Consider the following 25979-nt stretch of genomic DNA (forward strand, 5'->3'; position numbering starts at 1 on the left):
AAGAGTCTTTATACTGAAAACACAAGACAGAGTTAATAAAAGTAGCATAGGTACATTAGAGAATTATTCTATTCAAGTCTTTAAAATTTTGGCATACTTAGAAAATCACTGTTAGAATTTTCACAGTCTTTTTCTGATGCATTCAAAGAATTCATTGTGTTTTCCAATAATGCTGTCTACCACATTTTTAAAATTTATTCAAAATCCTACATGCCAACTAATTTAATTAATTTTGCATGAAATGTGAAAGAATCTATAGAAAATAAACGAAAGAAGGATATTGTTTTGAAACGGGGTGACTCTAATATTCTCGAAGGCAATGACTGCTTTTCCATGCCACTTAATGCCGGCTGTTATATTGAATTATGGAAAGAGTCTGTGTGGTTTCTAGTATAACTTCTTTTCATGGATTTCATCTATTATTCCAAAGCCAACACAGAAGCTCCTAAGTCATAAATCCATGTTGTAGCTCCAAGACAATTTGGCCTTTTCCTATATTTGCTTGCTGAGTTGTTTCTAAACAAAGTTCTTTATCCATACATAAGTGTATCTTTTTTTTTTTTTCTTATTTGTACCTGTGATCTCTAATTATCTTTGATATTCCTCTTTTGGTTTTCCACTAAAAAAAATCTCTGTGCAATTTTTTCCCAATCTGAATTTGCTAATTTAAAATATTTATATAGATTCTTTTTTTCCAAAGAGCACGCACTATTTCATATTCATTATTCCATGGTTTAGACTTTGGAAAAGAAACACTGGGAAACAGAGGGTAAAAGAGTTTAAGAAATTTTTTCAACTCCTAGAGATATAATAGGATAAACATATAAGCCATGTATGTCTTAGTTCCTGCAAGTTACAAAATATGCTGGTCGACTAGAATTCAGGCTCTAACAAACAGAAGAAGAAGTGTTAAGCTAGTAGAGGTAACGTGGAATCATGTTACAATGATTTTGGTTATTCAACTAAAACTAATAAATATTGAATGCACACTATTTCAAAAGAGCTGTAAGTACTGTGGCATCTCTGCCCATTAGGAGCTCACAATTTAGCTATTCCTAGTCGTCATCATTTTACAGCCTTTGTCACGAATAATTTGGCATTACCAGAAATTAGGACCAGTATGTTTCAGATTGTTAATAGTATTAACTATCTCTCTGTGTTTTAGCAGATTAATGAATAGGGTTGTCCTTCAGGGAATTCCTTTTTAAAGAGGTTCCATGTGTATGAGTTATTGAATACGCAGTGTCTAAGAGAAATAATTCCTTATGAATAACACCTGAGAAAATGCAGAAATAGCAAATACTTTATGATTATGTCCCATCTTGCTCCTGCTCTTGTCCTTTCTTTGATACTTTTTTCATTTTATTTATTTATTTTTTTTGAGGTACACCAAGTTCAATCATCTGTATTTATACACATATCCCCGTATTCCCTGACTCCCTTGACTCCCCCGCACCCTCCCTGTCCCAGTCCTCTAAGGCATCATCCATCCTCGAGTTGAACTCCCTTTGTTATACAGCAACTTCCCACTGGCTATCTATTTTACAGTTGGTAGTATATATATGTCTGTGCTACTCTCTCACTTCATCTCAGCTTCCCTTCACCCCCCGCCCCCCCCAAACCTCGAGTTCTCCAGTTCATTCCCTGCATCCGCGTCCTTGTTCTTGTCTTGTCACTGAGTTCATCAGTACCATTTTTAGACTCCGTATATATGAGTTAGCATACAATATTTGTCTTTCTCTTTCTGACTTACTTCACTCTGTATGACAGACTCTAGGTCTATCCACCTCATTACATATAGCTCCATCTCATTCCTTTTTATAGCTGAGTAATATTCCATCGTATATATATGCCACATCTTCTTTATCCATTCATTTGTTGATGGGCATTTAGGTTGCTTCCATGTCCTGGCTATTGTAAATAGTGCTGCAATAAACATGATGGTACATATTTCCTTTGGGATTATGGTTTTCTCTGGGTATATGACCAGTAGTGGGACGACTAGATCATATGGTAGTTCTATTTTTAGTTTTTTAAGGAACCTCCAAATTGTTTTCCACAGTGGCTGTACCAACTTACATTCCCACCAACAGTGCAGGAGAGTTCCCTTTTCTCCACACCCTCTCCAACATTTGTTGTTTCCAGATTTTGTGATGATGGCCATTCTGATCAGTGTGAGGTGATACCTCATTGTGACTTTGACTTGCATTTCTCTGATGATTGGTGATGTTGAGCATCTTTTCATGTGTTTGTTGGCCATCTGTATGTCTTCTTTGGAGAAATGTCTCTTTAGATCTTCCTCCCATTTGTGGATTGGGTTATTTGCTTTTTTGGTATTAAGCTGCATGAGCTGCTTGTATATTTTGGAGGTTAATCCTTTGTCCGTTCTTTCGTTGGCAACTATTTTTTCCCATTCTGAGGGTTGCCTTCTAGTCTTGTTTATGGTTTCTTTCACTGTGCAAAAGCTTTGAAGTTTCATGAGGTCCCATTTGTTTATTCTTGATTTTATTGCCATGATTCTAGGAGGTGGGTCAAAAAGGATTTTGCTTTGATGGATGTCATAGAGTGTTCTGCCTATGTTTTCCTCTAGGAGTTTTGTGGTGTTTGGCCTTACATGTAGGTCTTTAATCCATTTGGAGTTTATTTTTGTGTATGGTGTTAGGAAGTGTTCTAATTTCATTCTTTTACACATCACTGTCCAATTTTCCCAGCACCACTTATTGAAGAGGCTGTCTTTTTTCCATTGTATATTCATGCCTCCTTTGTCAAAGATAAGGTGCCCATATGTGTGTGGGTTTACCTCTGAGTTCTCTATTCTATTCCATAGCTCTTCTTTTCTATTTTTGTGCCAGTACCATACTGTCTTGATCACTATGGCCTTGTAGTATAGTTTGAAGTCAGGAAGCCTGATTCCACCAACTCCATTTTTCCTTCTCAAGATTGTTTGGCTATTCGGGGTCTTTTGCGTTTCCATACAAATCGTAAGATTTCTTGCTCTTGTTCTGTGAAAAATGCCATTGGTAATTTGATCGGAATTGCATTGAATCTGTAAATTGCTTTGGGTAGTACAGACATTTTCACGATGTTGATTCTTCCAATCCAGGAGCATGGTATGTCCCTCCATCTGTTTGTGTCGTCTTTGATTTCTTTCATCAGTGTCCTAAAGTTTTCTGCATACAGGTCTTTTGCCTCCTTAGGCAGGTTTATTCCTAGGTATTTTATTCTTTTTGTTGCAATGGTGAATGGGAGAGGTTCCTTAATTTCTCTTTCTGCTCTTCCTTTGTTAGTGTATAGGAATGCAAGAGATTTCTGTGCATTAATTTTGTATCCTGCTACTTTACTAAACTCATCAGCTAAACTCATCAGTTAGTGCTAGCAGTTTTCTGGTAGAGTCTTTTGGGTTTTCTATATATAATATCATGTCATCTGCAAAGAGGGACAATTTTACTTCTTCTTTTCCAATTTGGATTTCTTTTATTTCTTTTTCTTCTCTGATTGCCATGGCTAAAACTTCCAAAACTATGTTGAACAATAATGGTGAGAGTAGACACCCTTGTCTTGTTCCTGTTCTTAGAGGGAATGCTTCCAGTTTTTCCCCATTGAGAACGATGTTGGCTTTTGGTTTTTCATATATGGCTTTTATTATGTTGAGGTAATTTCCTTCTATGCCCATTTTCTGGAGAGCTTTTATCATAAAAGGATGTTGAATTTTGTCAAAAGCTTTTTCCACATCTATTGAGATGATCATACGGTTTTTATCCTTCAATTTGTTGATATGATGTATCACGTTGATTCATTTGCATATATTGAAGAATCCTTGCATCCCAGGGATAAACCCCACTTGATCATGGTGTATGATCTTTTTAATGTGCTGTTGGATTCTGTTAGCTAGTATTTTGTTGAGGATTTTTGCATCTATATTCATCAGTGATATTGATCTGTAATTTTCTTTTTTGTGACATCTTTGCCTGGTTTTGGTATCAGGGTGATGGTGGCCTCATAGAATGAGTTTGGGAGTGTTCCTCCTTCTGCTATATTTTGGAAGAGTTTGAGAAGGATAGGTGTTAACTCTTCTCGAAATGTTTGATAGAATTTGGCCGTGAATCCATCTGGCCCTGGGCTTTTGTGTGTTGCGAGATTTTTAATCACTGCCTCAATTTCCATACTTGTGATTGGTCTGTTCATAGTTTCTATTTCTTCCTGATTCAGTCTTGGAAGATTGTATTTTTCTAAGAATTTTATCCATTTCTTCCAGGTTATTCAATTTATTGGCATATGGTTTCTTGTAGTAGTCTCTCATAATGTTTTGTATTTCTGTGGTGTCCGTTGTTACTTCTCCTTTTTCATTTCTAATTCTGTTGATTTGCATCTTCTCCCTTTTTTTCTTACTGAGTCTGGCTAATGGTTTATCAGTTTTGTCAATCTTCTCAAAGAACCAGCTTTTAGTTTTATTAATATTTGCTATTGCTTCCTTCCTTACTTTTTCATTTATTTCTGCTCTGATCTTTATGATTTCTTTCCTTCTGCTCACCTTGGGGTTTCTTTGTTCTTTTTCTAATTGTTTTAGGTGTAAGATTAGGTTGTTTATTCAATAATTTTCTTGTTTCTTAAGGAAGGACTGTATTGCTATAAACTTCCCTCTTAGAACTGCTTTTGCTGCGTCCCATAGGTTTTGGGTTGTTGTGTCTTCATTGTCGTTTGTTTCTAGATATTTTTTGATTTCTTCTTTGATTTCTTTAGTGATTTCTTGGTTGTTTAAGAGTAAATTGTTTAGCCTCCATGTGTTTGTATTTTTTGCAGTTTTTTTCCTGTAATTGATACCTAGTCTCATGGCATTGTGGTCTGAGAAGATGCTTGATATGATTTCAATTCTCTTTCATTTGCCAAGGTTTGATTTGTGACCCAAGATGTGATCTATCCTGGAAAATGTTCCATGAGCACTTGAGAAGAAAGTGTAGTCTGTCTTTTTTGGATGGAATGTCCTATAAATATCAATGAAGTCGACATGGTCTAATGTGTCATTTAAAGCTTGTGTGTCTTTATTTATTTTCTGTTTGGATGATCTGTTCATTGATATCAGTGGGGTGTTCAAGTCTCCCACGATTATTGTGTTACTGTCGATGCCCCCTTTTATAGCTGTTAGCATTTGCCTTATGTATTGAGGTGCTCCTATGTTGGGGGCATAGATATTTACCATTGTGATATGTTCTTCTTGAATGGATCCCTTGATCATTATGCAGTGTCCTTCCTTGTCTCTTGTAATAGTCTTTACTTTCAAGTCTAATTTGTCTGATATGAGTATTGCTAATCCTGCATTCTTTTGACTTCTATTTGCATGGAATGTCTTTTTCCATCCCTTTACTTTCAGTCTATATGTATCCCTTGGTCTGAAGTGGGTTTCTTGTAGGCAGCATATAGAAGGGTCTTGTTCTTGTATCCATTCAGCCAGTCTGTGTCTTTTGGTTGGAGCATTTAATCCATTTACATTTAAGGTGATTATTGACATGTGTGTTCCAATTACCATTTTCTGAATTGTTTTGGGTTTGTATTTGTAGGTGTTTTCCTTTTCTTGTGTTTCCTACTTAGAGAAGTTCCTTTAGCACTTGTTGTAAGGCTGGTTTGGTGGTGCTGAATTCTCTTAACTTTTGCTTGTCTGGAAAGCTTTTGATTTCTCCCTCAAATCTGAATGAGATTCTTGCTGGGTAGAGTAGTCTTGGCTGTAGGTTTCTCTCTTTCAGGACTTTCAGTATATCCTGCCATTCCCTTCTGGCCTGCAGAGTTTCTGTAGAATGGTCAGCTGTTATCCTGATGGGTTTTCCCTTGTATGTTATTTGTTGCTTTTCTCTTGCTGCTCTTAATATTTTTTCTTTGTGTTTAATTGTTGTTAGTTTGATTAATATGTGCCTTGGTGTATTTCTCCTTGGGTTTATTTTGTATGGGACTCTCTGTGCTTCTTGGACTTGGTGAATTATTTCCTTTCCCATGTTGGGGAAGTTTTCCACTATAACCTCTTCAAATATTTTTTCAGACCCTTTCTTGTTTTCTTCTTCTTCTGGGATGCCTATAATTCAAATGTTCTATGCTTAATGCTATCACTGAGGTCTCTGAGACTGTCTTCTATTCTTTTTATTCTTTTTTCTTTTTCCTGCTCTGTGGCAGTTATTTCCCCCAATCTATCTTCCAACTCACTTATTTGTTCTTCTGCCTCAGTCATTCTGCTGGTTATAGCATCTAGAGTATTTTTAATTTCATTTACTTTGTTATCCATTGTTGTTTGTTTTTCTGAGTTCTTATGAAGTGTTTCTTGTACTTTATTTTGTTATTGAGATTTTGTATCATTTTTACTATCATTACTCTGAATTCTTTTTCAGGCATTTTTCCTATTTCCTCCTCATTTATTTGGTCTTGTGGGTTTTTTTCCTGCTCCTTTGCCTGCATGGTGTTTCTTTGTTTCCTCATGGTAATTCAAACTTCTGGGGTTGCTTGTCCCGGCGATAGAGGGGCTTATAGAAGACTGTCCAAGCCCCAGACTAATGTTGGAGTGTTGGGTTAAAGAAATACTAAGTCTAGGAAACACATACATGTATAAGACACACAATTGCTGAATCCATTAGGACATAAGGCTCTGGAAAGACCTGACAGAAGAACCCCAGTATGCTATCAGATATTTAAAGCGAAAACCAACAGAAGTTGAAAACCAAAACAGAACAAAACAGAAACAAAAGCAAAAACAAACAAACAAACAAATAACACCTTACACATACAAACACTAATCCACATACAAACACCATATTGTAAGCTAGAATCAAATATAAAAAAGAGGTTGAGTACCACCAGAGAGAATGGAGATTCTCAGAATGAAATTAGACAATTGTACTAAGAACTAAGATAAAGACAAAAACCTAATATTAAATTCCAAGGCAGTGTGTCATGTGGAGAATGGAGCAAGGAGTCTGAGCAGATTGATAGTGTTGCTTATAAGTATGTTAAGATAAAATAAACTAAACATGGATGGAAGACAGGGGAACAGAAGAACATAGTGTGACTGGAAATATGCAAGTAAAAAGAAAGGAATAGAAATGTATAAAAGATAGAGATGAAAGGAAGGTAGGAGAGATATATCGTCTGTACTACCAAAAACTTAGCTAGAAATAGAAGTATATAAAGAAGGCCAAAAAATAAAACTAGAATAAAAAATAGAATTTAAAAAAATATGGTATAAAACTTGTAGATCCCTTAGGAATAAGATTTTAATTAATAAAGGAAAAAAAAGAGAGAGAAAAATAAAACCAAAACTGATCCCAGAATGGACCAGTTCAATAGAATTGATACTAATATTTCTGTTTCCTTAGAGTCTCAGCTGTAAGTGTCCTTCTACTTGCCTTGGGTTTTTTGTATTATTCTGTGACCAGCAGAGCTTCCTTTATTGTTGGTCTGTAAGCATTGGTGTGTGGGGAGGGAGAGGGTACAATAGTGGCTCCTTTCCCTGGGAGTGAGTGAGCAGTGACGCACTGTTGTTTCAGTCGGGCTTGGAGGTGCCTGTTGCAGCGGCACTCCGGTGGCTCAGGTGTAAACAGAAAGTCTCAGAGTTGGGCCTCTCTCCGGGTTTTTTTTTTTCTCAGCAGCCTCCCTGCTGCCGGCATTCCAAGGGGTTTTAATCTAGCCCCGCCTGAGTGCCTGAGGGTCCTTGTTATCCCTGAGCACCTCAAGTGGCCCACAGGGCGTCTCTCCACTGCCCACTGCAGGTGCCAAAAGAGAGAGAGCGGCTATGCGTGTGGCTCCTCCCCCTCGCCTGTGAGCCGGCCGCATCCAACCGCCATCATGGCCAGGCAGCTCTCAGGGGCAGGCACTCCTCGCCGTGGACCTCTTCCCTCCTGCCCTCTTGGTCCGTCACCTTACTGGCAACGATTTTTCTCACCCTGAACCAGCTCTCCAGTTCCCTTGCTCCCACTCCCAGGCCCTCTTTTCAGCTGTGAATCAACATCTCAGTCTGGGAATACTGAGATGCGATGCGAACCCTCCATGTGTTTCTCACTCCCTCCCGTCTACCACAGCTCCGCCGTTTCACCCTCTATTAGCTGTCATAGATGCCTCCCTACCAGTTATGTTGGGATCCTTGAGGTCCTTTCTGGTGTCCTAGGTTGTCTGCTGGTATTCAGTTGGTTCTCTGTGGGAATTATTGCGTCTTTTGGTGCATTCCCAATGCATCTGTGGAGAAGGATGCATTCCATGTCCTTCTACTTTGCTGCCATCTTTTCTCCCCTTGATATGTATTTTTTTAAAGTAGTTCTTTATTTAAAAAATAATTTTATTAAAAACTAAGGCATTTATGTTAATGCAATTAATATAGCAAGATATTAAATGAAATTTAAAAGCTCTCCTTCTCTCCTTGACTCCTTTTCCCCAAACCCCATAGGTCACAGCTTTAATATGTCCACAGCTACCCTTCCCCAAAAGGTCTAAGTGTATTCCCATAAAGATAGACACATATGTATATATGTGTGTCTATCTGCAATTACATTTACCTGTATACCTTTGTATATATAAATGCATAATATTTCCCAGCTGTAATGATAGTCAGTAAAATAGAAGGGTCAAAGCCCAGACTAATCAGAGCACATGTGTTGGCTGTTCCTTGCTATCCCAAGGCTAACCAGATGGTCTCAGGAGAGAGGAGGCATGTGGGAGGCTTGGGCAGCAGTGATTTACCAAGTGCAGAAGTATTTCAGTATTTTAACTACCAGTATTTCCACAACTGTGCCTAAGAGGCAAATACCATCCCGACTTTCAGCCACTTGATGGCTCATGATTTTCCCCTCAGTGCACACAGGTAGAAATGCTCACATTCTAGTAAAGATCTCAGAAGATCAGCATCAAAGCCACCTGTCTTATGTCTTGTATACCAACTTTTCATATTGTTAAATTCAATCCCTTAGAGTTTACCTTAGACAGTGTACGTGTATTCCTGAAGTCTCATGTCAAAACTATGAAACCGATAAGGTTTATTTTTAGAAAATTCCTTTTAAGCTCCTCTCTACGCAGACCCTTTAATCACATTTTAGTGGGTTTGTCTTCCAGTTGTAACCTTTCAATGACCCCAGTCACCCAGAGCTTAGCGTTGACAAGCTCCCCGTATCTCATTGAATTTACAAAAAATAACATATACCATCACTTTATTATTAGTGTGCTTTTCCTATATCTCATTATTACAATATATTATCAGTTCATAGATGGTGGGACTATAACTTAAACTAGCTTGTATCTAGCTTTCTACCCAGGACATTGCCAGTAAATGTCATTCAATAGTGTTTGTGCATTGTTCTTGTGGACTTTTGGATTGAGTTGGTAAAGACACACACCTGGACCATCACAAAACATGCAGAATACTTATTTTTTATGCCCTCAAATATTAGGTAGATTTGAAAATAGAGGATTGCCATATTCCCTTCATTTGTCACTCTGTTGACTTACAGTAACTTGATGCCTTTCTTTTCCTTTTCTTTAACACATATTTACCTCTTATAGAGAAGGTACAGAAACACTTCATTTAATATGTTCCAGTTTCAAACAGTTGTCTGCATGTACTAGAATTTCTTCTCCATTATTTTCTATTTGGAGATGTAGAGGAATTGACATTTATTGAGTATTTACAGGCAAGTCCTTTGCTAGGTATTTTGCATACATTATCTCATTTAACCTAAATTGTCTCTCAGTAGTCTACTTAGTTTACTTATTATTGACCCTAATTTACAGAAAAGGGAGCTAAGAGTTGACAGAGTAAAATAACCTGCCCAAGGTCACGTAAATGTTGGAACCACAATTTGAATACAGGACTGTGCCTCCAAAGCTCTGTTTTTTTCCTGTACTACAGCAATGCTGTCTAAATGGTACTTGTCTGAGGATTAGGTGACATAAGTAACTGTTTTCTAAACTCTCAGCACTAGCCACACATGGAATTTTTAACTCATAATCTCCAACAGAGTAAGGTGAGTAAATGGGTATGTAATAAATGCTTTAAGTGATTATGACTACAATGGAACTTCAAAAATTAGGTGAAATGATGTTAATGAGTTGTTAGAGAACTAAAATCCAATCTTAATCCATTTCTTTTAAAGCCATGGGTGTCAAAATGGAACATCTCAGTGTAGAAAAAGATATTAAATATGAACATGTAACAGTAAAAATATTTTTAGAGAATATAATAGGGTAATGATATAATATCTGAAATAAAATCTCTTGTAGCCTCAGGCCTTGTATTTGATATGTAATAGTGAGAACACTTTGGAATTCAGAGTTACATGTTGTTGTTGTCACTCACTCTTCCCCAGGTGTTCCAGATTGCGTATGTGATTGTGAAAGCAGCTAACTCCCCTCGGCCTGGAAACTGGATTTTGGAACGCTCACTTGATGATGTTGATTACAAGCCCTGGCAGTATCATGCTGTGACGGACACAGAGTGCCTAACCCTCTACAATATTCATCCCCGCACTGGACCACCATCGTATGCCAAAGACGATGAGGTCATCTGCACTTCATTTTATTCCAAGATACACCCCTTAGAAAATGGAGAGGTAAGATGAGAAAACTCATTCTCAGTACGTTTACGAGGGCAAAATAGGCTTGTCAGAAAGGCTTGAATATATCAGTCATTAATGTCGGGGAGATTTTAAAATAGGATTTAGCAGAAGTACATTTTAAATAACTTATTAAATAAAAAGGAGAAACTGAAGGTGATTAGAATTTTAACTGCCTTCATCTGGTATGTATCTCCTGTTTCCAATAAAGATCAGAGAAGAGGAAATGGGCTTAAGTTGGAAAGTCAGTGGTTAATTTTAAATATAAAGAGACTTTTTTGAACAATGAGGTTTGCTAATCATTGAAGGAGGATTGAGACCTTAAAAGAAGCCTTAGATCTGCATGTACTCTGATCTGAAGATAGCGACAAAAGAAGTAAATTTGGGAAGAAATATAATTCACCTGAAGGACCTAAAGAGAAGGAAATTTTGTCAGTTTTTATGTGTTTTTCTGCTGTCACCACATAGGGCTGCAGTAGGGTTACTTTCCTTTGTTCAGGCTTTGCTTATTATGTGCTTAATTATATGCCTAATTCAAAAGTGTTCAATTTCTCCATAGCACCTTTTTCCCTGTGGTTAAGATTTTAGATTCATCATTGCTTTTTAGCCGCAGATTCAAACCATGACTTCATCTTTACCAGCTGTGTGATCTTAAATCAGTGACTTAAATTTTCTATGCCTCAGTTTCATCTCCCATAAATTGGAAGCAATAGTTCTTATTTCTTCTTTTTTAATCTTCTTAATCAAGAAGATTAAATGAATTATTATGTTTAAAACGTTAGAACTGTGTCGACAGACATGTACATTATTGCTTCGTAAGCATTAACTATTTTTGTTGCTGTTGTTATAATAACAACAACAACAACAGCAACAAGAACTATTGAGATTGCCGTTGGTGGTGGTGGTGGTAGTAGTAGTAGCCTCTGCTCAAATACCCAAACCTAGACTTAGTGACTCTCTTGGATTCTCTAGTTATATTTCGCTATCCAGGCTCCATTCAGTATATATGGCCTAGCTCTTTTTGTCCTACCTGTTTATATACATCTCTATTTATATTCGTGTCTGATATTCTCTGATCACCAGTTCACACACCTGAAGCTAATATCATTTTTTATACTCACAGTTTCAGAAAATCCGTATTCATACACTATCATACCCTCCTCAACCAATCTAGCGTTATCTCTTTAAACACTTCCGGGGGCAAGTTAGATCTTTGACAAAAATCTATCACAGTCTCTTTTGGCATTATTATTCTATGAATGTATACCAGTGCCTCACTATGTTTCAATTTCATGTTCAAAAATACCAGTTTTCGGCAAAAAAAATTCCAAATGGTGCTTTCAGCAGAGATCTCAATGTGCCAAACGACAAGAAGTTAAAAGCAGTGAGGCAAACAGCTGTTCAACCTGCTTTGTGCCCAGAGGCGTCCAAGTCCCGGCCAGACTGGCCTGAGGATATGGGAGTAGGGAGGCCTGCAGAGAGAATATATTTGACTTGAATTTGTGTTATTTTTCTCCTGGGCCCAGTGTTTACCCAGAACTAATAATTATCTAATATTTATAAAGCTATTCTTTACCTTTAAAAAATGGTCCAATTAAGAAATTTATTGAACAATATAAAATGTACCCAGATAGATATGTAACATACAAATTACATGTATATCCCCGAAGCATGCTCTCCCTACATTGATGGTGATTCTCCATTCTTTAGACCATGTCAGCTTGCCAACATGGAACAAACACATATACCCTTTGTTTGTATTTAACTGGTTATGGTGTATTAGGCATTCACGAAACACTAATCACTGATGGTGACTTTTTAAAAGCAAGTTATTCAACTTGCCCTGCAGCATGCTTTTTTAAGTCTGTTTCTCTCTCACTGGAAAGTAGATGAGGTGAGGAACAGAAAGTAATTCAAAATATTTGACGTTAAATGATAGTATTTAAGAATATGAATTAAATTCAGACCTCTCCTTGAATATCTGCTTCATTTTCTATTTTATGCTGTGAAACATGTTACTTTTTGGAATGAACAGGTCCAGTGAAGGCAGGTGATACTGTCACAAGACTCTCAGATCTACTAGTGACAAAGGATGAGTATAAATAAAAGAGAGTGTAAGATGCATAGTGTATACAGTGAGAAGTTCTAAATTATTTTAAATCGTATTTATAGAGGAGAGATACTGGGAAAAGAGCAATATTTGGAGAGTTAATGGCTGAATTATTTCTTGAACTGATGAAAGATACCACTCTGCAGATATACCAACCAAATAAATCACAATCCAGAAAATAGAAAGCTATCATCCTATTCATAGGATTCTTAATTTCATTTATTATATTTTTAAGTTCTAAAATTTCTCTTGGTTCATTTAAAATAGTTTAGTACCTAGTTTTATATCAAAATTTTATATATCTATTGAATTTTTAATAATAAAATTATATTCAAATTTTCAATATTCTATTTTTATTTCCGTGAGCATAAAGTAACAATTGAGTTCTTATTTTATAATTCTAATATCTGGCCTTTGTGAATATATTTTATTTCTGTTTCATCTGCTGATCCTTTCTTATGCTATCTTATATCCTCACATTCTTGATTATTTTTGCATATCAGAAGTTGTATTTGTGAGGATTTTCTGATGCTTCTGCCAGGCAATGGCAATATGGCTAATCTTAATCCAATTTCTGGGATACTTAGATGACTCAAAGCTGTGCTGCACTCCCATGACAGCTGCTTTAATTCTAGTTTATCCTCATTCTGGCCTTCCTGTTTTTGAAGTCAAAACCAAAGCATGTGAAATTTACTTAAGTCTTACCCATACAAGTCCTGGAATCCAACTTTTGTCCTCCTATTACAGCAAGACTGTCCAAACACTGCTCAGTCTCTGAGCCATGTCTTCTGAACAGGGAAATGCCCGTAGGACATAAGCTGTCACAGTACACTAATTATCTCTATAGACATGCCTTCTCCTTGATATTGAGAAATTGATTCTTTACCTTCTTGATAGCTGTCATATGGCTTTACATAAATGTTTTTATATATTTTGTCCAGTTGGTCTAGTTGTTATCATCGACAGTGTTGGCACTAATTATACAATTTACTGTAAACAGAAGCATAGTCCCATATGCACTGTTTAAAACCTTTTTATTTTGGAAACATTTTAAATTTACATAAATATAAGAAGAGGACAGAGAATTCCCATGTCCCCTTTACCCAACTCTCACTAAGGATAATATCTCACATAACTACTTTTCATTTATCAAAATAAGACATTAACATTGATACTCTATTACCTAAACCACAGATTTATTCAGATTTCATTCATGTTATCATTAATGTCTTTTTTTCTCTTCTGGGATCCAATTTGGGATACTACATTGCATTTATTGTATCGTTGTGTCTCCTTAGTCTCCTCTGATGCATGATAGTTTCTTAATCTTCTCTTGTTTTTCTTGACCTCAAGCACTTTCAAGAGTACTTGTCAGGTTTTTTGTAGCATGTTTTTCATTTTGACTTTGTTGTTTTCTCACAATTAGGCCTAGCTTCTGGGTTTGGGAGAAGAATACCACAGAGGTGAAGCAACTTTCTTATTGCATCACTCATATTTATTTTTATATGCACATCTCCTGTCTACTTCCTTTTTACTGGTTTATAAGTCTTACTGTCTTCTAGATAGGATTTTATTTTAGACAACAGTATCTAAATATTCACCATGATTTGAAATGTATAGTTTTGACTAAGCATTGGATGATCATTTGCTTCCAGATCTTCACAATACCCTTTAAGTGTAAATTTAAGTCAGAGAATGAGAGAAATAAGAACAAAGTATTTTTAAGACTCACCTGTGCAACACGGCATTATGAAATAAACATCTCAATTATAACACACTAATTAAGCAATAATGTTTATAAGTATAGAACATTCATAGAAAATAGTCTTCTGTGACTAACATCAAATCTACTGAGTCTAAGGCTTATTACATTATTACATTGTCACTTGTCACTAGAATTTACATTATTACATTGTCACTAGAATTTCGGAGACATGTGCCAAAACTTTGAGAACGTTCCAAAATATTGTGTTTCTGGTGAAAAGTGCATCATTTTAGAGCTGAAAGATACCTTAGGTGAATTCCTCATTGATCTATTAAAGGATATCATAGCCCTGACTTGGGCATCTGTATCCAAACTGCAATACTGTTCTCTGCCCATGTTGTCATTTAGCCTTTCCTTCTGGCCTCTTGAGTCTTAAAAGCATCATCTCTGCTTATTTCTTCAGTTTTATTTGTTGCTCCAGCCACCCCTACTTTTTTGCCTTTACCCTCTAGCTTGGTCCCTTCTCTACCTTCCACCTCACATTGCCTGCAAGAGATCAACAAATGTTAGTCATGTGAATTCACCAGAAAGGTAAAATAGGACACCTACCCACTCCCCTAGATGACAAGGTTCAACTACATCCAAGAAAGAGAGTAGTCTTGCAGGATAGCATTCTGGACTTGCACCCAAAAGGAGAAGAGAAATTCACTGAGCTATGAGAAAATCAAGTCTCAGGGCTGGTAGAGGAAAAATAATAGAGGGCAGTGGAGGCAATGGTCATAATAGTATGGCCTAGTATGTTGTTATCCAGGGTGTAAACAGAAGGAGACTTTGAGCAAAAGCCTTGCAAGAGTTTCATTTTAGAAAGGCAATTTTGTGTCATTAGTGCCAAGAGAGGGCTCAGCAGGAACCTTGCTTGCCTTGCTTTGAGAGAATGATCTTGAACTCCAGAACAGTTGTGTGGTGTGAAGTAACAGACACAGGCGGCCTCCATGATTTTGAGGCCAGGCAAAGAGAAACACTTTTGTGGGTACAGCTGCATGGACGTACCTCTCCAGCAGTGTCGCAGGAGCCAACTCCAAGCAGAGCTGCTATCAGCCCAAGTGCTGCCTCTGCTGAAAGCACTTGCCCCTAGATGCTATTAAGAACGGCCATGTGAAGGCACCACTGTGAACTATGATTGCAGCCATGGTTCCTCCCAAACTCGGCTTTACTTGGAAATCACTGGGGACATTTGAAAGATAGCTGTTCCTGGGACCAAGGTTTTTAATCCAGTAGGTTTGGGAAGGGCTCAGGAAGCTCTATGTATATATTACACAAGTTCTCCTGGTGACTTTAATGCCCCTTCTCTTGGCTCGTTGTTCAGATATTTCCAGCTTCCTCAAACCCTGGAGAAGAACAGATCATTAGTTACTTAGGGAAAGAGTATCAGACATTCCAACTCCTTCTAACTGAAGAAAGAGACTGATATTTTTCTGTCAGCAAACATGATTGGCTCTGGTGGACTGAATCTGTGGGTGAATTTGAGTTAAGTAAATACACTTTGAGCTGTCACTAAGTTATAGATGGTTGAAGGAGCAGCTGGGAGGGAATACTCACATTGATTATTGTCAATATGACAAGAATGGGTCTGTGTAGATGGCACCGCTTTAGGGATCCTAGAATTTAAATTTTAGTAAATGTTTTCCTGTTACATGAGATTCTCCCCTTTCTGTCACTGGGATTATTCCTTTTAATTTCTTTGGATTGTCACTAGACTGCTAACTAAATATTCATGGTTACCATAGTAATTTTTGCTTCAATTTCCTCATACAGAGACCTTTCAGTTATTTACATATGATTTCCTTTCCTTTTTACCACAACCCTTCCCAGCTCTCCGGGACTGCAGCTCAATTGGAACTTAGATTCACTTTGATTCTGCTTTTGAAACATGGCAGGCTTGTATGAAATTCTCTGGAGAAGCCATCATTAATTCTTGAAGACACCTCTTTTTTCTGTAAACTGTGTGTAGAGCTTTGATATTATTTTGATTTCCTATGTGACAGAATTTTATATATACAGACAGAATATTTTTTCCCTCTTTTCATCACCTGACATTATGGTGATCCTTAGAACTGCAAACACTGGAGAATGAAGAAACAAACCCAACACTGTGTAAAAAAAACTGTTTCTGAGATCCTTCTTTGATGTGATATTGTTCAGGGTATGGCATGATCGCGTGTGTGAGGTTGTGTGGAAATGCAGGGATGGAAATGAAGACCCAGCCTTTCTCGATTACCCTTGGAGTTGCTCCCTTACAGGGAAGCAGCAGGGTATCACTGATTTGTATTGGTTATGAATAGAGATTTAGGGACATAATTATCAGGGGTTTCAGACTTCCTTCCTCTAAAAATAGCTCTTGCGTTGACCAGCATGGGGCCAGTTAGTACCTGGGGCAACAGCATGAAAGTGCCTCATTACAGTGAGGTTTACGTGGCTTCCTCCAAGAAAACCCCAGCATATTTCAACTCCACTTGGAATATACAGAGCACTTGAAATATTTTGGAATTATACACATGTACAATCCATAATTCATTCAAGGTATTTGTACTATATTTTTAAAACGTGCCTTTGAAATTAAATAAAGATAAAACTAAGATTATATTCCTCCTTTCTGTTAGTTTATAGACTCCTCCCAACAATATGGTGCCTAGAAAATATCTGTAAATCCTTGTTAAATTAATACAGTGTTGATGAAAAATCATGGGAGTCCAGAGAAGCCAAACAAGAATGGAAGCTTGAGGAGATAACACCAATTTTTACAACCTGGTTATCTCAGTGTTGTAGGATAGGCTCTACCAGGATTCACTAAAATGGAACTGGAGAATAGGCTTCTGTTAAGCCGGGTAGGGAAGTGCAGGGTTGTGGTAGAAGGCACAAAGGCGCAGCTTACTGCCTTTTACGGTGTTCGCTAGATACAGCTCTCAGATATATATAGCTCTGCCACTGATTAACCATGGGGCTTGGACAGATGAGTCAGTAACCCAGTTCTTGCCCCAGCCAGTTCACATGACGATGATAAAGATCAAATTAAATCATTTATGGTAATGCCTCCTTGTAACCTATCTAATAGGCTGCTAAATACTCTAGTTTAATAGCTAATATTGGCTTAAGATTCCCTCTAATTGTGAGATGACTGGTCATTGCTAACATCACTGTTATGTAAGGAAATCTGCAAAGGGTGAAATAAGATTTAATATTATATATGCAGTCTTTAGCTGATACATCCAATAATGCTTTTTTCCCACATAAATATTACAGAGAAAAGTACACAAGCTTTAAGTTATGCACGCACCTTGTAGAGGAATTTCAAGAAAGCTGGGTAAATCAAGTCCCACTTGTTGTACTCATTGCAACTTGTAATAAAAAAAAACCTATGTTAAAGTTCCCTGAACTGAGAATTATAAAGTGTTGTCAATATTTTGAGTCACAATTCTAAAGTGTACTGAGATTGCAATATTATGAAATAGGAATAGCACTTGTTGTGTACAGAAAGAGGGAAAAAGAGCTATTAAATTCACTGGACGTTATGAGAAGCATTTGAGGCTGTTGAAACTCATCTTGTGGCTTTTAAAATCAAGTCTGAAGTCCTGAGCAAACATTCTGTGATAGAATGGTAGGTCATATTAGACTTAAAGGTGTCATTTTTTTTTTTTTTCATATTACCAAAGTAGGGACTAATTCTTTCAGTTAAAATGTAAATCCCATGGGCAGGAAGAGGATTCATGGGTACTATTGTTACTGTTATCAATAGTGTTGGCAGTGGCCATTTTGCATACAGTGCTTCATGGATTACAAAGCACTTGGCATACACTCTTCCATCTGATCTTTACCAAAGCCTTGGAGATACTTGAAGCCAAAATATTTAGCATTCTCATTTTATTGATGGAGATTAAATCACTTGTCTGTGGTCACATAATGGTGAATGTTCAACATTAATCTCTGGTCCAGGTCCAGTTAAGATCTTCTGATGGCAAATCTCATAATCTTTCCACTTCATAAACTGAACCCTTAGGTCCAATCAGTCAGCCATCTTCTAAATGTATGTTTACCATTGGTCACAAAGGCTGTGTGACATTGTATGGTATTTAAGTGCCATCCACCATCTCTACTGGGAAAAAGCTGAGGACCTAAGGATGTGTCAGTTAATTAGTCTCACACAGGAAAGATAATATAGTTATCTTTATTGCAGAAGTATACTTGAAAATACAACAAAGGATCTTGAAACTATTAAAATAAGCTTCTGATCCTTAGGGAAACTGTTTCAATATTAGAGCCATCATCACAAGTCCTTGAGACAAGCAACCCAGGAGCGGAATAGTTATGATTACACTTTACAAGCAAACTTAAAAAGGTATCAGGAGCTGCTTTACCAGGTCCCCTGCTATGATATGAAAACTAGGGAAAAGTCTACTGCAAAGCCTTCTAGCCTGAGGATATGTACTATTTTGCACCATGGCAGACTGACTGCAGCCAAATATTTTCATTGGAAATACCTAGATGAGTACCTGCTGAATTCTGCTACCTGGGAATCACACTAGACATACAATTTAAATTCTAATCATGGGTAGCAAAAATCCTATGATACTCATTTTGCAAAGGAGAATGGCAACCCTGGCAAGATTACAAGTTAGAAAATTATATTCCCTTTGTGTAAATTTGTTCTTCAGGTTCATTCAGTAATAAGGATTATTTATTTTCTTTATTCAGCAGATAAGTGCCTTCTAAAACCAAGCTAACTCTTAGGTTGAGCCATATGAAATTGCCAATATTTGACTATTATTAGACAATAAATATGCAGTTTCATATGGTTTTAACCAATATACACCAGAGCATGAATAGAAATATTTGCAGAAATTTAAGTTGTCCTCAGCATAACCTCACTTGTACACATTTTTTTAGCAAAGGCATTAAAAGGAAATCAAGTCCCTTCACTGAAACAATAACTTATAAATATAATAACTTGTACTAGTTGTTTTTTACTGTGTTAGTTATATGGTAGATATTAAGCTAAAATGAGTCATACTGCGTTTGTTTCTTAATTTTTGATGGAGGGGAGAATAGCAAATAGCACTGTCATGTGAATAATCAGGCGTTACGTCAGGTACTACGGGGGACCGCATGGGAGCTGAAGGTGTATTGAGTACTGAGAATAAGCTTGGGAGCTGAAGAGTTTTGGCTCACAGTATATAAAGCACGGATGTGTATGTCTGTGTTTCTACACAGACACATTCCCCTGCCTACATATGTGCAGTATGAGCATGTGAATAGATGTTAGTTGTATCAGGAGTGACAGCTGCCACCTTCTTAGAGGCATTTCAAATATTTTTAAACCTGGCATCCATCTTATAACAGTTATCCACTGTTCTCTTCCGTATGAATTACCTTATTGGAATATTATTGGTGAAAATTCTTGAAGATTATGTTAAGGGGAAAAAACCCTTTATTGTTTTTGAAGAGAAAAAAAAATTCATAGCAGCCGTTTCATTTTGCTTTCTTTCTTATCTCTACATTTGTTCTTTTTTATCAGGGGATGCAAAAACATTTTGTTCTTCCTTCTTATAATTTGTTATGTGGCATCCATTTATCTTACAACAAGATAAAATTTGGTGTTGAATTAGCTGCAGTAGAGCAGCTCACACATTAATCACTACAAAGCCAATGCATTACCAAAAAAGATAGGACACAAAAATATGGCCAGGATACAGTTTCAGTTCAACCACCAAATGATTTGATATTCTGAATAAATGTTATGGGTTTATATAGCCAGTGAGTAGTCCTCAACATTTACCTATTTTTTCCATTAACAAATATTGATCACCATCTATGTTGCAAACACTCTCTTAGGTGCAGGGGATAAAGGACATTATATTTGGGGTGGGGTAAGATAAGAGATTCAATAAATCAGGGAAAACATCTTGGAGTCTTAGACAAGGTGGCAAAGGCATACGTAGCACAGAAGAAGTCTCAGTTGCAGAGAGAGAGAGAATGAGTGGCAGTGACCTGCTTAGGGAACTGGATGATGCCACACAGAAAATGTGGGAGGGGGTGCTGGGAGACAGGTTTTGCTCATAGCAGTTGCTTTGGCTCACCATGATTATTTCAGCCACTGAATATCTGAATAAATCGAGTAGAGAGGCTGTCTGTATTGAGCTGTAAAACAGTTTCAGAATGAGAAAATTCAATTTTAAACTTACACCCAGAAAAAAAACTAAACACCTGCCTTGCAGAAACATATCACAGAAACAGATTTTAGGGTAGCAGAATTCTTCCCTGTACAGTAATTATGGCTGAATGCTAAAATACCAAAAAAAAAAAAAAAAAAAAGGATGTTTATCAGCCTAAGGAATGAAAGCATTTGACTTTTTTGCCTTAGTTTATAACATGTATCCTGTTTTGTAATTCTTTTCCTATAAGGCTCATGTAATGTGGGATTCACCCTTTAGCATGAGGGACCTTTTACTAGAGTTACAGTGTTTCAGTCCATTTTTTCTCAGTGTTCTGATCAACCTTTCCATCCAGAGGTAACTTTTTAATAATTTCCTGAAACAAGCACAGAGTAATGTTTAACCTCTAAGTTACTGTCACAGATGAAGCAGTCCAGTTGGTAGAATATGGATACTCATTGTCAGCAGGGCTCCACACTAAGGAAAGTGTCTACGTTTTTCTTGAGACAGTGGCTAGCTGAAAGCATTGGATAACTGATAGAAAGATACAACTAATAGAACTGTGGAGAGAAAAGCCAAAAGCAAAGTACTATAATTGGCCCTCCACATCCGACTGTACTGTGCCATTTTGTATAAGGCACTTGAGCATCTGCTGATTTTGATATCAGGGGTCGGGGGGTGGTCCTGGAACGAATGCCACACAGATAGGAGGGACCACTGAAACCCATTTTGCCAGCACTTACATTGTATTGTCCGGGTTCTATGACATAGTCATTTCTAGTTAATTCCATTAGACATCTGATGTTTACTGAACTACTGACACGGATGATGTTAAATATAGGCAAACAAACAAACAAAAACGCCTGTCTGTGACCATATAAAGAGTATCTAAACTTGGATGGAGGATTGCAGATGGTGTTCTCAGGAAGCCAAATCATTAGGGCAGTAGCAAAATGAGGGAAAATGGTATCCAGGGCATGTAATAGGTTTATACCCGTCTTCTCACCCACAGAGCCACTCTGCTGAAATTTGCCAAGGCTCTCTAGTGTTTTCAAGGCCCTCCAGGGAGGAGAGCCCAGGGTGTCGGTCACCCTCAGCCTTGCCCAGGTTAAGGCTCCACATTAGAACTCAGAGGAGAGATGGTTTGGGGCATTTTATCTCTATCACTGGAAAAACAGCACAGTTCGTGCCTAACTTTCATTTCTGAAAATAGCACAGGTGATGTTTCAGCCAAATGAGTTTTTTATCAAAAGAGGAAACAAAGGCAGAATGTGGAGAGATGCTGATATCAGCTTAGAATATACTAAGATTTGTTTTTTTTTTTTTTTTTTTTTTTTTTTTTTTTGGCACACGGGCTTAGTTGCTCCGCGGCATGTGGGATCTTCCTGGAGCAGGGATTGAACTCATGTCCTCTACATTGGCAGGCGGATTCCCAACCACTGCGCCACCTAGGAAGCCCTAAGATTTGTTTTAAAATAATAAAAGAAATAGTATCTCCAGGCACTTTAGACTCTAAAATTGGAAGCAGATCAAATAATGACAAGTAGGATATTCATACATTAAAAAGGGGGGACTCGTAAAGCATAAGGTAAATGCAAATCAAGGTTGAAAAGATATAAAATAATTAGGTCAAGAGCAATCAGTAAAATATATGCCAAGCCAAACAATAGTTTGATATTCTGGTCTGGAATGAAGATTTTGGGTTATTTTGAAAAATAACATCACTACAACTCTGTCCAGAACTCACAGCTGCAGAAACAGAAGTAAACAAGTCATCCTATCAGAAGACTGAAAGGTTAAAGAACAACCAAAGACTCAAAACTCAAGGAAATTCTTCTCAGTTCTCAGTGATATGGTTACCGAGTATACAATTCCCTAAAGGAAAACTACAAAAGGATGCTTCTAGAGATAGGAATACAAACACCATTTGCTTGTCTGTTTTAAATCACATAACAAAAAATGAAGATGAAGTATAAGATGTTTTCTGTGTTTGCTTTTAAAAAGTATCTCTATATTTTATATCCAATCATTTAACATAAAATCTTTTCCCACTATCATAGATCATTAAGTAGTTGAAAGATACTGCTATTGGTCAAGCATTGCTAAAAGCTACTGAATTCCATAAGGGACGGGAATATGACTTTTTCCTTTTTGCATTTGCACTCCACAGTTTGCATCATGTAGACAAATGTGTAAGGTCTTCCATGCCAACAGCCAAATCGGATCATTCTTGACTGGGAGTGGAAAGTGGTACTTGACTTATCTAGCTTGTCTGTCTTGACCTGTGAACCAGATAACTTTCAATCGTGTGACAGGAAAGTAACACCTTAGAATTTTGTAGTATTTGCATGTGTCATTCATTTATGTGCTAGAGTGACACCAAACTCCTAGGAAAATCAAAAACAAAAAGATAATTATTCTTGATTCAAATTTAAACATTCACATGAGAATATTAATAGATAAAATATATTTGTATGACAATTTTTATTTGTGTGTCGTATCTCTTGGGGGGTACCTAAGAGAGCTATACTTTTTCAATCCAAAAGTAACACATGAGCAAAATGCTAAGAGGGAGGCCCCAGAATGTTAACTTGAAGACTTGTGCATTAATTACTCGTCAGGAAACTTAATTTTGCAACTCTATTCCATCATTTAAGAGAACAATTTCTAAAACGCAGAGAAATAACCAGTCTCCTGTAACTTAGCACAAAACCAAATTGGTGTCTCCACTTTGATTTCTCTTTTGAAATTAATTTCCACTTTGGTTTTCTTTTGCCTCTGGTGTTCTGAATGATCATTTTGTAGCATCTGGATAATTTTATGTTAACATCTGGAATTGAGGGGTTTTTTTGTTTTTGTTTTTGTTTTACTTGTCTGATGCATACAGAATACTTCTATAAGAAATTTATTTTCCCAGCTGCTGTTTATTCATTTCAAAAAGACATGGTTAAGTGAGTGTAACAGCCTCTAAAATTCCTGAGGAAACACAAAGCATGTTTAATACAAAGTCCTGCCAGTTGACTGTCTCTCCTACCAGCTTTCCCGTGGCAGAAATGGTTGAGATCCGTACAGAAGGAAGAGTTTTGAATGGTAACAGGTGGTGTCCTTGAGCACATGGGCTTTGAAATCAGGCCTGGTTTGGAATCTTGGTCTGGCAGCCAAGAGCTGCGTAACCTTGGGCAACTCTTTCAAGTTCAGTTTCCTTATCTCAAAATGGAGAAGTATAAATACACGTCTTCCAAGGTGGTCATATTAAATGAGAGCATTTATATAAATTATCTGACTCAAGGTGGGGACTCAGTAAATGGGAGCTATTATTACTATTTATTTGTGTGTATTACAGAATGCAACTTAGAATTTCTTGTTTTTCTGACCTCCTAGGGCTTTTATATATATGATCAGCAGTTTGGCAGTTTGTACAGGTTTTGAGAACTGTGACTAAATCTTTTCTTTTAAAAAGTTGCTCTTTGAGTGGAAAGAAAAGGAAGGAATCAAGCTAGCTAAAGGCATTATTGAGGAAAACAGAGAACACTTCCTTTCTGAGCTTCTGTAGCACATGCTATGATGTGCGATGCAAAATAACTTGAATTTTTAAGCAATGCTTTGGAATTCACATACCAAAATAAAATCTATTAAGTTCAAACTGTTGCACTGTGAGGTACAAAAGAGTTTTACATTCATAATTGTGAGTGAAATGTTGTTCAAAATGTTTTAGAACTTTTCTTGGAATCTATTATTTTTATATTGATGACTTCATTAACCACTCCTGACTCTAAATGGCATTTCTTCATTACCCTCCCCCCCATTCACCTTCAGAGACAAAATTTTGTAATATTGAATTCGTCAAAGGAATGTACGGAAGGTTCTGAACACAGCTCTGAAGAGTTCAAAAATCTCTTGAGTGCTGTTGGGATGTGTGTAGAACCAAGGCAATTAATGAAAAGTGTTTTTCATTCATTTAGCTGTAAGATTTTTTGATCTCTTTATTAAAAAATTAGCAGCTTCATTTTACATTCACAGATTAGAAGGCAGTTTTCAAGGGAGCATGAGTTAACAGAGGTTCAGAGAAATAATTTTAATAACATGGGTTTCACACACTGATCTGAAAACCCAATACTTTTCTTAAGTATTTCCTTCCTCATGCTCTCATGCTGAGGGTTTACAGACTAATTTTTCATTCTTTCCCAGATACCTAGCAGGGTTGGTGCTCAATAATACTAGATAATACTAGATGGGCAAATGAATGAAGAGATGATAAAATAAATGAATATATTACCATTGTTTTCAAAGCCATATCACTTTTTTATACCTCCATTTATTTCTGAGAACAAGGCGGTATACATAACAAAACACAAATTTGAATTGACAAAGAAGAGAAAATTTAACTGAACAACAAAAAAATTAAAGTGCACATTTACTGTTCATCTGGAATGAGTTCGTTATTGCAGTTGAACTCTTAATCCAATTCAGAATTTTCAGATCATTAGGGCAAAAAAAAGAGAAAATGTTAAATTATACAGTTTCCTTGTCTGACAAAGGACAGCTTCCAAATTTTCAAGACAAACATTTTTTTGGAAATGAATTCTCAGAGAACATTTTAATGCAATCCTTATGTAAAGACTTCAGGTAGCAGAAAGTACACGATCTTCAAGCATAACTAGTACTTTCCCTGTTTATTTCTTCCACATAAGAAAGTTTTGGATATAGACAAAAATTTTCACTCAATAATGATATATGTGTCTATGAAGAATTAATTTAATATGATTCAATTTTACAACTTTCTGACAGTCTGACTTAACCCAGGAAGGAGCCCTCAGATGGATAGGTGCTGTGTCCATCTTGATGTCACTCTCACGGGTCAAATGCACAGGCAAATCTGCAGAGTTGAATTATTTGACAGAGACTTAGGCATCAATGTTCTTTGTGCTGGATAAACTTCTGGGTGGTTTAAATAAAGAAATTTAATTTCCTAGCCAAATTCAGAGCCAGCTCACTGCCGCACAGAAGTGCATTGTCAGGTGGCCTGCGGTTATGTATTTTCCCGAACATACATTTTGAGTGAGAATAGCTAATATTTATTGATTACTTGACACATGCCAGATACCACTCTAAGTGCTTTGCATCTCTTAACTCATCAAACTTCCACAGTGACCTCATGCCAGTGCTGCAAACATTACCATTGTTCCCACTTTATGAATGAGGAAATTGATGGGCAGTATCACCTTGCTCAAGGTCATCCAGCTAATAAATGGCAGAGCCAGGATTTGAACCCAGGATGATGTTACAGCCTGTGTACTTAGCCACAGTCATGAACTTAAGATCAACCAGTTGTGAATTTATATTAGCATGTGGACTGGACAGAAGGAATACTTTAGACTCTTTTA

General features: G+C 36.9%; 1 protein-coding gene across 1 annotated transcript in view; it reads left to right on the top strand.

The window, feature by feature from the left end:
- LAMA2 (laminin subunit alpha 2) overlaps nt 1-25979 on the top strand; it is a 604135-nt gene that overhangs the window by 192266 nt on the left and 385890 nt on the right. Inside the window, exon 4 of the mRNA XM_057737971.1 lies at nt 10329-10571. Within this exon, the coding sequence (XP_057593954.1) occupies nt 10329-10571 (243 nt within the window). The remainder of the gene's footprint in view (nt 1-10328; nt 10572-25979) is intronic.

The sequence above is a fragment of the Hippopotamus amphibius genome, chromosome 6, assembly GCF_030028045.1.
Source record: "Hippopotamus amphibius kiboko isolate mHipAmp2 chromosome 6, mHipAmp2.hap2, whole genome shotgun sequence".
Lineage (NCBI taxonomy): Eukaryota > Metazoa > Chordata > Mammalia > Artiodactyla > Hippopotamidae > Hippopotamus > Hippopotamus amphibius.